General features: G+C 34.8%; 1 protein-coding gene across 1 annotated transcript; it reads left to right on the top strand.

The window, feature by feature from the left end:
* Positions 1–2,818: 2,818 nt before the first annotated feature.
* Positions 2,819–3,766, top strand: LOC121451678 (olfactory receptor 145-like). The gene has a single exon (XM_041657376.1). It carries the CDS (start codon positions 2,819–2,821, stop codon positions 3,764–3,766), a length of 948 nt encoding a protein of 315 aa, XP_041513310.1.
* Positions 3,767–13,243: the final 9,477 nt, after the last annotated feature.

Raw genomic sequence — 13,243 nt, forward strand, 5'->3', positions numbered from 1 at the left:
TTTGCCCATACTGCTGACAGTATATTTTTGTCTCAAAGTTCATCAATGGGTACTATGCCTCCCCTCACCCGATCCTACTCCTCTATCCTTGGAACCCTGTGTTGCAATAAGCCAGGGAATTGTTGACTAGAAGTGTATATAAACTGGAAACTTTGAAGAAAAGCAGGAGAATATAGGCATAACAATAAAGAAACTTATGTGGAAAAGGAAGTACATAGTGCATAATTCATTTCACTCTTGGATTTTTCTTAGGTCTTGTCTTTGCCATAGCATTCCCTCTGAGGCCTGAGGGGGCAATGAGGCTGGCGCTCAATACCCCTCATTAGGTAGTGATTTGAACAACGGGCTTTGTGTATAACAAATACATAAATGTAAAACAAAGAATGACATTTTCCAGATATATTTCTTCTACAATTTTATAGATGTTGCAAGTATGTTTCAAAAGGAGTCTTACTTGAATAACTAATACCAGTGAAGCATCCATCTCTGGTATTTATTTATAAATAATTCCAACATGAAGCTGCTTTGTATACATTTAATACATTCCTTCCTTAGCCAGTAATCTCTACTGTGTTGATATACCCATTTTTGTTTGCATTTTAAAAGTCTTTCAATATGGGATATTATCAAATAGTAATAAATTAACATGCACAGAGCCAGTTGTAGTGGTGTTCAGGAATTCCTGAAAAAGGTGGAGGTAGGAAGTATGACAAGTTTGAGGCCAGCCTGAGTTACACAGAACCGTTTCATAGGTCTAAGAGCACATATACTCAGAGGTGATAGTTTACTGTTTTCCATAGGCATTACATTAGTTAAACCCTTTCCCTTTATTTTTCTAAATAACTACAACATTTTAGTGAAAGATGGTTTACATTGACAATTCCTATTTTACAAAACAAAACCCAAAGCACAGAGATATTTAAATACCACTCAAAACTATCACAATAAGGATGTGTGGGAGAGATGAATAATATACATATTTTAAGTTTTTAGTCTTCGTTTTGCTCTACAACAGGTGTAGGAATTGCTGAGCCAATCACTAATGTGTTGTCTTTAAGGATAATAAGAGGGACATTCAAGCAGGAATTCATAGAAAGTGTAAAAACAGTGATTTTGAAGGTGGAGGAAATTAGTTTGGTGATAGAGTACTTGCCTAATGCATATGAAGTGCCTAGATCAACTTCTAGAGGACCATTTTGTTTAAATTGATTTGAGGGAAATGTTCTAAGAGACAATGCCTAAAATGTGTTGCTATATTCATTGATATTTGTTGCATCAAGTAGTTATTGTCTTGTTGGTAGCATTATCAGTAGACTATGAACAATGAAAGAAAGACAAAAACAATAGCTGTCCCTGAAGAGATGTAAGTGATTAGAAGATGGGAGTTCAGAATTGGCTCAAGTACAAAAAATGTACAATCTCCATAGAGAAATGTGTGCATGACTCAAATCTCCAAGATCTGAATTTCCCATCCCAGTGTATTATGAAAGTGCTACTGGCTCATTCTCTATATCTCCTGTCTGTTTCTGGGAAGTTATTGAGTAAGCTTCTGCTTTGCATATAGTCAAGTGCATTATGTCACTAAAGTCATCTGAAGTGTCTGTTTTCTCAGTGGCTCTTTTGATAATAGATAAAATTCTCACTTTCCTCTGATATTTTAGTGGACTAAAGATTACCATTGAAAACTATGAAAACAAGTTTTGAGAATTACAACATTTGCTGTGACACAACTCTTAGGACAGAAAAGAATCAACGCCACAGAGCCTGAAATTTTACATCAAGAAACTAAGCAGTAACTAACAATGACAAGGTCTAGGTCAGCTTTAAAACAGCCATATTATCTTCTTGATCTTTAGAGCAACTTGATATTTATGTATGTATGTATGTATATATATATATATAATATATATATATATATTTCCATAATATATGTATGTGTGTGTAATTTCTTGTTTTCAAATTATTGTGAAATAACTTTTCAATGAAGTTAAATTGTATATGCTTTCTTTGTTATTGGAAACCTTTTATGCATGCATATGTAATGAGAACACTAGTTTATGTTGTATCTTGTTAGGAAATTTGGATATACAATGTGACATAGCTAATTTTCATTAACACCATCAAAGTCGTGAAATTATCATTTTAGATAATTGAATTTTTATTTCATTTTGACCAATATCATCTCTTTTTCACTACCTGCATTTAAGTAGCCAGGTTTATACTCTCTCTTGTGTGATTTTAACTGAGATTGCACAAAGAGTACAAAATATGTGCTTTTTTTTTACATAGTGACTTCACACTGATACAGTCCAAGGATTAGAGTTGTTCCATTTTCTTATTATTTTCTAAAGTCCTACAGCTCAATGGAAATTTCTAGATAGATGTCCCAGACAAGCAGAATCCTTTTCACAGTCGGTAGATACCTGTGTTGTGATGCTTAAATTAGCATGTTCACTTTGTGTGTGCAGTAATTACATAAAATCACACGGGACTGGAGCAGAATTTTCCATTATTCCTACATTCTGGTTCTTTTGGTTTATATTTGAAACAGGGTTCATGATTCTAACGTACCAGAGTTCATTCAGGATGGATTGTAAAAACATGTTATTAGAGCTTCTGTTTGTATTGGAAAGGAGATGAAACAAAAATATTGAGTTGAAATAAGGGAAGTGCTGTTATGGGCCTCGTACTTTCCTTTTTCTCCTTCATTTCCAATGCAGTCACCATAGGATACGACAGCCCTGCTGGCAGTTTTTTAAACAACTGTGGTAAGTATTGCATGATTCTCTAACATCACCATTTATTTTTGTTTCACAGGATGTCATATAAGGAAATGGCTGTGGCAAATGTCTCTGTGGTACCTGAATTTATTCTCTTGGGGCTAACAAGACAGTCCAACCTCCAAATACCACTGTTCCTACTCTTTCTAGGAATATACATGATAACTGCATTAGGGAACTTGGCTCTAATAATTCTCATTGTGCTGAATTCTCACCTTCACACCCCTATGTATTTTTTCCTTTTTAACTTATCCTTTGTAGATTTTTGTTACTCTTCTGTAATTACACCTAAAATGTTAATGAGCTTCATACTAAAGGAAAATTTTATTTCCTATGTAGGATGTATGACCCAGTTCTACTTATTTTGTTTCTGTGTCATTTCTGAGTGTTATGTCCTAACATCAATGGCCTATGATCGGTATGTGGCCATCTGTAATCCACTGTTGTATAATATTGCCATGTCTCCCAAGGTGTGTTCCTATCTTATGCTTATTTCATACTTCATGGGGTTTTCTGGTGCTATGATCCACACTGGTTGTGTCCTCAGGCTGACCTTTTGTGATGGGAACACCATCAACCACTATTTCTGTGATGTCCTCCCTTTGCTGCAGCTCTCCTGCACTAGCACCTATGTTAACAAGATAGAGATATTTATTGTAGCAGGAAAAGACATCATTGTACCCACTGTCATCATCTTTATCTCTTATGGCTTGATCCTTTCCAGCATATTCCAAATGAGGTCCAATGAGGGCAGGTCAAAAGCCTTCAGCACTTGCAGTTCCCACATAATTGCTGTCTCTCTGTTCTTTGGATCTGGAGCATTTATGTATCTCAAGCCCAACTCAGGTGGACCAACAAATAATGGAAAAATATCTTCAATTATTTATACCACTGTAATTCCCATGATGAATCCAATAATCTATAGCTTGAGGAACAAAGATGTTAAAACTGCATTAAGAAACACTCTGAGCAAGAAAGGGTTTTAATCAGAATTTCTATTTCTTTATATGTATAACAGAGAGCTTCTGTGTTTTATTGTTATGATCTTTCAAATCATATTTTTTTACCATGGAAAATGGAAATTGGAGGACTCTTATTTACAGTTTGTATTTTATAGAAGCTTTTTTAGTTTCCTTACTTTTGTAAAATATCTTCGTTAGCTGTTTTTCTTCTTTTAATAATATGGCAGAGTTTATTTTACTTTTTAATTTTCACTATAGACCTTTTGTTTGGATATAGTGAATGATTCTTGTTATTTTTTAAAAGAACATCAGGTTGCCTGGATTCCTTTTAATATACAGATATTATTTGGCACTCAATATAAAATATGAGCATAATATCATGTGTTCTATCCTACATTTTAACATCCCAATGTTTAGTAGATGAATCCATTTATGTATTTTTGCAATCATGATGTAGCATTAAATAATTTCAATTAGACAGTCATTTGTCAGATACCTAATACTTTTCATTTAAAGATATAGTGTGTTACATATCAGTGGTGCATATTTATTATTTTTTAATGATTTTTAAGTTTAGTTATATTAATAATTTATATGGCACACAATTCTATAAATAAAGGTTTCAGAACAATGTATCATATTCTTATTTTCAAGTCTCTCATCCATTCTATCATCCAATCTGAATACCTTATTTTACTATTTTTATTTCACAAAAGATACGTATTGAAACATTTTACTTTTTTGGCCTGTTCAAGAAATCCAGGAGAGGGATTTTATTGTATCAGTGTTTTTTTCAAGAGGACAGTTTGTGGCTCTTTCCTTTAGCAAATAGTATGACTTCTGTTGCAGTGTAGCCGGCAGATGACAGGTTAAGGAATTGATTTAATTTGCCAAATGCATCTCAATTATTTTCCAAGACTTATTGTTGAAAAATATGATTTTAGAAGAATGTCAATCAAATAGGGCAAAGGCAAAGAGATACATAAACATCAAGTAAGGAACTCAGAATGGAAAATGTTAATGAAATTTCAACAGAAATTTGTTCTCATTTCTGTAGTTCTGCAGAGCTTCACAACTGTGGTTACCCTCCACTGTGCATAAAGCTTTGCTAGAACTCATTGTCATGAAGAACACAAATCAATAGCATTTTCAGAAATTTCAGAGAATGAGGGTCCTTCAGCATGGAATGAAGAAGACAGAACAACTTAAGGACTTTTGGCAGTGAGGTCTAATTATTACTGCATAAGGAGAAGAAAAAAATGAAAAACAATAGAAATTTGTATCTTTTCTTTTGTAGCAGACTCTGGATTGACTATGGTGGTGGTGATGAATATCCCACAATGCTTCAGACTGTGAGCCTGACTTACATAAAGTCTGTAAAGGTATTTGGTCTGTGTAGGGAGCATAATTTTGATGGTTAACTGGCCCTTCATACCAAACTGTCTCCTAAATATTTATGTTTATAAACACAAAACCAGCTTACAACTTTAATCTGAGAAGCCTCTTCTTACAATGGACAGTGATAAAGAGGAGACTCATGAATGTACAAAATGCAGAAAATAGGTAATGATTATTGTTCGGACACTAAATAATTAGTTTATATCACCCATTTAAGGATCAGTGAGCACTGAGGCAGAGATGGCAGGAACTATGTACGTTTCAGTAAGTAGGGTGAAAGGCCTACAGACAGATAAAACCATTGCATCATCTTCAATAAACCCACACAAGTTCAGATAATCAGTCAAAAACAAGGAAGAGGTCACAAAGCACTACTTTACTCTCATTTTCTGGCTACTAATTTATTCTGGGACAATATTCACTGCCTTTAATTGTATTCATACTGTTGATCCTACCAGGTTTTAATGGTTAACTCCAAACTGATAGATACAGAGTTGTCCTTGATCGATTTTTATGGGTCTCCAAAGTACGAAATTTAGACTTGTAGAAATAGATAAGGGTATCCTAGGGTGAAAAGAATGTTGGGAGTGAGGGGTGTCAATACATAACATATATGTGCTAATTTAGAAAATAAATGCAGTAGGATTAATTAGATATGATGTTGGTTAATGCTACTTGTTGTGAAAAAAAGTTGCCCAGAAGGTAAGAAGACCTAAATATCACTAAGTTGACAATGCTTTTCTTGCTGCCATGTGCAATTTCCATCTTCAATATGAAGCAATAAAATCCTCTTATATTTGAGAGCAAGAAGTATTTGGCAAATATGCCAAACTGTGGTTTTGTGTTTCTAAGGGGAGAATAGTAGATTTTGCTTTCCTCAGAAAAGGCAAGCCAAAAATGATTGAGCTGAAGATTCCTTATCTGGTACACACATCATGATTAAAACATTTCCTAATATAATTTTAATGCCATACAAACTTGTTATCTACTGTCCATTAAATTCTTGTGTATTGAAAAATTGAACCTATGTGATTTTCTTTCTTTTGTTTTGTTTTAGATGCAGAGTACATTTAACACTTGATTTATAGTTAAAAGTGATCACTTGACTTCTATGAAGGCATTATCATCAACATGCTTGGTTTTACTAACAAGCTTAAAATAATGGTTTTAATTGTATAAAAGACCTAAACTAGGGAGGAGATATTTTTGCTTTTCATAATGCATAATAGCTGTTGGATAACAGTTTTTTATGGAAAAAAATTCGACTTCAGTAACAAAATATTGTTTTTTTTATGGTAGCCTTTGTAGATTGTGGGGGTGTGTTCACTCATGACAAATATACAGTATTCATTTCAATATTACACAAATTAATTTTAAATAGGTCACTAATGTATCATTTGAAGTCCGCACAATTGCATATTCAGGAACTATCAATTTCTTTAATGATACCATTATTTTAAGCTTGTTAGTAAACAATTTTAGAAGTGTAAATGTAGTTTAAAAGCCTTGTGGGAAAAACATTTGAGAAAAAAAAAGCTTATCTGATTCACTAGTTAATATCATTTCATGGATTAGATTTTTCAAAGGAAGTATAGGTTTATATTTGCACTTCATAGCCTTACTATTAAAAAATAATGATTATATGATTACTATTGGTTAAGTGTGTACAGCAGTATAGAAAATAGTAGAGAAAATATAATTGTATTCAAGTTGTCCCAAATGAGATTTAGACCTAGAAACTATGGAATTCATCTTTGCCAGTTTATTAAGAAAGAGGTTATTCTAATTTATTGGGAGACCTTTGAATTTTTGTTCTATAATTAAGAAAGCTCTTTTAATATTAACACAGCAAAGGGAATTCCATGATGAAGTTGTGGATATCAATAATTGACTTCTGGGAGAAAGTTGCTATTTCTGCTTGTGACTAGTGCAGCAAAGGTGCTATGTGCATCTTGCTGAAAATTGAAGAAGTAAATAGATACAATCATGAGTTTTGCATTTTATATTTCCTCAACTCCTGCCCATTTCTTGAGCCCATTAAAGAATTCTTTACCAGAATTCTTATGCAACAATACAAGCACAACCCTAAACACATACAAATACATCTATGATTTTATGTGACTTTATAACATTGTTTCTGTGATCTGTCATTCAGCTTTGATTTTTGTGCGAGCACATCCAGGTAGGTGTATCTTCTTTTCAATATTGGAGTCTCTGGCCTTTGTAGAGGAATTTTTTGTATATCACATAAAAATGTTAATTTATTTTATTCACTTGCATATTTAAACATATACCACCAAATAATATAGGCAAACTTTAAGATATTTTTCTACTTACTAAAAGTTAAAATGTTAGCAACTTCTCGAATAATCAAATATGTCAATAACAAATAGAGCCACTCTGAGAGATAATATGCCAATTTTCACTATGAAATATAGTAGAGCTGCCTCACAATATAACAAATTCTAAGATATTTTATCTAAAATTGCTCTGAAACTACAGTGATGTTAAAATAATATACAATGGAATTACATGAAATTTTATTATTCATCAAGACTCATTTGTTTATCTCTAATACTGTGGCATTTCTGTTGATTATGCACTTTGAAATATTCATCTATACTGTTTTTCTTAGAAAATATCCAAAAAAAAAGAAAAAAAAAGAAAATATCCAACTTTGATCACTGTTGTCTAGTCCTACCTACCAGAGGTCTACATTAATTATAAACATAATGGCCTATTATCTCAGGCTTCTTATTAACACTTATAATTTATATTAGCCCATAATTCTTGTCTGTGTCAGCCACATGGCTTGGTATCCAAAAGTGCGATCCTGGTTGATCAATTATGTCACAAATCAGTATAGAGAGACCCACAGCCATGTGCAGAAAATTTTTGATAAGTTGAATTTAAGTATCATGACTATTTTGTTAGAAAGAACAAACCTCAAGACAGGAGAGCATTCAGACACACCAGACTTTATATTACATCAGTGATCATCCTATAATGTTACCCAAGGGTAAGTGGCCTATATTTTGACAAGAGAAATTTATTTATTGACTCCTAAAAACATTCAACAATATTTGTATATTACTATATGCAAAAATATCAGGCACTCTGATTCCTGTTGAATTCTTTCAGTATTCCTTTCCACACCTGTGTCCCCATAGTTGCTGACCAGCACCTGCCAGTTCTCCTTTCTTAGATGGATTATTCATAAAAGCAAACCTCTTAATTCAACCCAACTCAGTACAAATTGTTATAGGCAAAGTCTCTTGAAATACTAATATTCAAGCTGCTGTTTATTTCCAGTGCCCCCGTTATTATATCATCCTCTTTTATTCAGAAACACGGTATCATATTTCAACATTGCAATAGAAACCCTAAATAAAACCTAAAGGAACGGAAACCGATATAAATTGGAGCAGGAAAACTTGCATACTTCCTTGTATCCCCCAAAACATCCACAGCTTGTTTACATGTACATGTACTTGCTGTTGGAAGATTTTCTAAGTACCCTTACATGTTTCTTATTTGACTACTATACTCCAACAAATTTTACAACTATGCCTTGCTCTCCTCACTTGTTTGAATTCTTTCCCCATTCTCATTACTTTATATACACTTATATGTTTTTAGATGCTTTTATAAAAATAAAATACTCAAACTTTAGCATTTATATCATCTATACAACCAAATATTTTCATACTAGGTGGGCATGACATTAGAACAATCCATAAGCTGTCATTCCAGAACAAAGAACTGTACAGTAAAGGTAACTCTGTATGCGTAGTTTGATGGCCCAGTGTCAAGTGAACAAAAATTGTTCTTGGTATCCAGATGTTAAATGAGTATTAAAAAGAACATTACCAAGGGCTAATACTAATAAAAAATTCTCTGTTAACTTGCATCACTTTCCTTTCAAAGATAGTCCCTCTTTTGTGTCCTATGATAAGGATGGAGGAGGTTCATTGTTTTGTTTATGTCTCTGGCATAGGACTCATCTAGTTTTTCCACAAGCCATACTGAATCATTGAAAGTGCTTGATCAGACAAATAATTTCTAAATATCCCTTCTTTTATACTCTTTACAATTTTATCATGGCTCCCAAACTGTATAGTACCCAACTTTCTGACTTCCCTTTTATGAACGTTTTCAATTCAATCACCTCTAACTTAGGCTGAATTCTGGGATTGTCATATGCTCTCACACTGGGTACACCATACCATAAATTTTTCTTCTTCAATTTTAAAGATCAGATTTTTGACACCCCTTCCTTATTCTTTCTCTTTAATATTTAATGTTTTTTTTTTTTTGGTTTCAAGTTGTTGAATTTCTGGAAAGGATCATTAGCATAGAGCTTTTAAAAAAATATGTGTATGTGCATGTCTCTTTAGGTTTATGTGCACCACATACATGTTGCCAGAAGGGCTTTCATATCTTTTGTAACTAATGTGGACCTGATGACTGTTAGAAGACATTGGTGGCTGGTAGAGGTCACAGTCTACAATTGCCTGGCAGCTCTCTCTAAGCTTGTCAATATGACAGCTCCCTTCCTCCACAAGAAAACTTCTTGCTTCTGCCTAGCCTTATCTGGAGGATGTCTCTAGGCCCAGAAGTCCTGACTTATCTCAAGGATTTCTCTTGACATAGTTATCTGCGAACACTCTTCACTTGATGACACACATGATAATTAAGCAGGTGTTCTAGCTATATTAGTAATGCCTTACTTGCTGTGGGACAGTGGTTGGTACCCTGTCTCTTGTATTTTAAATAAACACTGATTGACCAGTAGCCAGGTAGGAAGTATAGACGAGGTGACCAGACAGGAATTAGAGGCAGGGAAAAGAGAATTCTGGGAAGAGAGAAGTTTCAGTCTGTAGTCATTATCCAGACAGAGATAAGCCAGAAACAGAGTAAGCAAGATGTGACTGCCTTGCTGAAAAATGTACCAAACCACATGGTTAACACAGACCAGAATTTTGGGCTAATATAAATTATAAGAGTTAATAAGAAACTCAGATAATAGGCCAATCAGTTTATAATTAATGTAGACCTCTGTAATTATTAGGGACTGAATGACAGTGGGAACAGGCAAGACAGAAACCTCAGTCAACTGTATCCACATAAAGCCTGAGAGAGCTTGGGAATTAATTCTATAAATAAAATAAGCATGGATTATTGATAGCAGCACTTTTGCAGGTGAGCTCTGCTTGCTAGAGGCAAGTTCTTTCATTTAAGTGAAGTTTCCTGACTCAGCTGCAAAATATTGCAACTCTTTTAAGAGGTCCTTACATTAAATACTTAAATGTTCTTTATGAAAAGCTGACCACATGAGTGTTAGTGATTGCAGGGACCTTGAAATGCCATGGAGTTGTGGCAATAAACATTTCTCCAGCCAGTACCTTTGCCACGAGGCTAGACTCTCAGAAAAAGTCGAAGGAATGGGCTGGATACATCCATAAAACCACAGCTTTAATCCCAGCCATATCATTTAGCAAATTAAAGATTCATGTGGTAAGAAAAAGAGATGTATACAGTAAAGATATATTCTGATGAAGAAAACCTCTAAATGGTTTACAGTGTGTTTAAAAAAATATATGTAGGCTTGGGAGAAAAAAGAAAAAGAATAAAGTCCTTAAAATAAAAAAAAAGAGAGTAGTTGAGTGTGATGATACAAACCTTTAATCCCAACAGTTGGAAGGCAGAGGCAGACAGATCTCTGTGAGTTCAAAGTGCGGTAGTACACACCTTTAATCCAAAAACTTCAGAGGCAGATGCAGGCCGATTTCTGTGATATTAAGATGTAAGATTAAGGTGTGGTGGCACACACCTTTAATCTCAGCACTGGGGAGGCAGAGGCAGGCAGATCTCTAAATTCAAGGACAGTGTGAACTATAGAGTAACTTCCATGGCAGCCAAACAGACACAGAGAAAACCTGTCTCAAAAAGCCAAACTTAAAAATAAAAATAAAAGAAATAGAGTTTAAAATAAAGCCATGTTGATGGAAAATACACAGAGAGTCTGGATACTCTATGTTATTGTGTTCTCTTTAAATTGCTTGATGGCTGAGGAAGGAGCAAACACTGCTAAAAGATATTTGATTATAAATGTTGTTGGATTAATCCAACATATATTTTGAAAATGCCTTTACTTTAAAATTTAAGTCAAAAGATATGTTACTTTGAGAAGAGGTTTTGCTTTTGTTTACACAGGAAATGAGGGACTTTGGATTCATTCTGCATTAAGAAAAATCAGGTTTGACCAAAGAAGACCCCCTGAGAAATCTACAACAGGAGGAATGGCTCAGATGTCTGAGTTCTACATTCAGAACAGTTCAAAGACTGCTGCTTGATATGATCAAGCCTCACAGGATACTCCAGTCACGACTTGATCACAATTTTATATTTTCTTTAGGTCACTGTAAGATTATTAGTTCCCCCAATCAGCAGAAAGTAGCCTGGAAAAAACTATGCCCACATTCCCCCAAAATGGATTATGGATGTTTTCCTTTATTTAGAATGTTGGTTACTAGTTGTTATGGGTAATGGTCAGTAGAAAAGGTAAACAAAGGAGATATGATTCATAGTTCTTGTTAAAAAAAGAAGGAGGTGGAGGTGCTGTGGGACAGTGGTCTGTAACCTGCCACTTGTATTTTAAATAAATGCTGATTGGCATGTTGTCTGGCAGGAAGTATAGGCAGGGTGACCAGGCAGGAAGTAGAGGTGGACAAAGAGAATTCTGGGAAGAGGAAAGTTTCAGTCTGCAGTAGTCACTAAGACACAGAACAAACATAAAGTGACTGCCTTGCCGAAAGAGAAACCAAGCCATGTGGCTAACACAGACAAGAATTATGGGCTAATATAAGTGATAAGAGCTAATATGAAGCCTGAGATAATAGGCCGTTCTGTTTATAATTAACGAAGACCTCTGGTAGGACTGAACAATGGTGGGACCAGGTGGGACACAAACCTCAGTCAATATCTACTGCCACATAAAAAGCCGTGTGATAAGAATGTCCAACTTAATGACAATTAGGGTTTGTCCCTAGACTTCCTAATCTTATATATTCCTTATGTCCTGGAATAAAGTTTATAAAATTTATAGAAGTCGGTCTCCCTGACACATAGCTATCTCCATTTGTGCTCATGGGCCTTGTACAAAGCTTTCTGTCATGGGTACAAGTTTTTGCCCTCTAGATGTGTTGGCATACAGGCGACAAGGGAAAGAGCCCACACCGTGATAGATGGCACTTGTGAACAGGAATTGCTGGAGAGTTGGAGTTGATGAGCACCACATTCCTTAAGGTAGCAGCATTTTTAGGCTGGCTATACCAACTTGAGGACCAGCAGTTTCCTTTTGCTCTCTCTCTCTCCATTGTTTTACCTCTGGTTTTTGCCTTTGTATGGGTACAAATTTGTATGAATAGCATTCCTGTATCATATCCCCTTTATTATTTTTATTACCAAATTGACTGATCATCGAATACTTATAGTCAACCCCTTTTACATAAAAACAAGCATTTATAAACAGTCATTTGGGGAATTTGGTCATTGTTCTCTCTAAACTGTTTTTTGCTGTTTATTGGGTGAAGTAATTTTAGGGTTCATGAAGATGTTTCAGGGGGTCTTGTTCAATCAAGTCACATTAGCCTAGAAGGAATCTACAGGTTCTTGGATTCTGTAGAAACAAAAGATGTGCTGAGGGGCTGGAGAGATGGCTCAGTGGTTAAGAGCATTGCCTGCTCTTCCAAAGGTCCTGAGTTCAATTCCCAGCAACCACATGGTGGCTCACAACCATCTGTAAAGAGGTCTGGCGCCCTCTTCTGGCCTTCAGGCATACAGACAGAATATTGTGTACATAATAAATAAATTTAAAAAAAAAAAAAAAAAAAAAAAAAAAAAAAAAAAAAAAAAAAAAAAAAAAAAGATGTGCTGATATTCTATCCTCCACCTCTGGAAGGTGGTGTGGGAATGGAGGCAGAGCACTGGGGCATGATCAGATCTACACCCTTATAAAAGAGTACTCAGGAGCAGAGCCTGAACAAAGTGCAGGTATCTGGAACTTAGTCCTCCAAGCCTCCAAAACTGAACACGTGGCAC

The sequence above is a fragment of the Microtus oregoni genome, unplaced genomic scaffold (assembly GCF_018167655.1).
Source record: "Microtus oregoni isolate MIOR12 unplaced genomic scaffold, Mior012 000008F_ref0000371, whole genome shotgun sequence".
NCBI lineage: Eukaryota > Metazoa > Chordata > Mammalia > Rodentia > Cricetidae > Microtus > Microtus oregoni.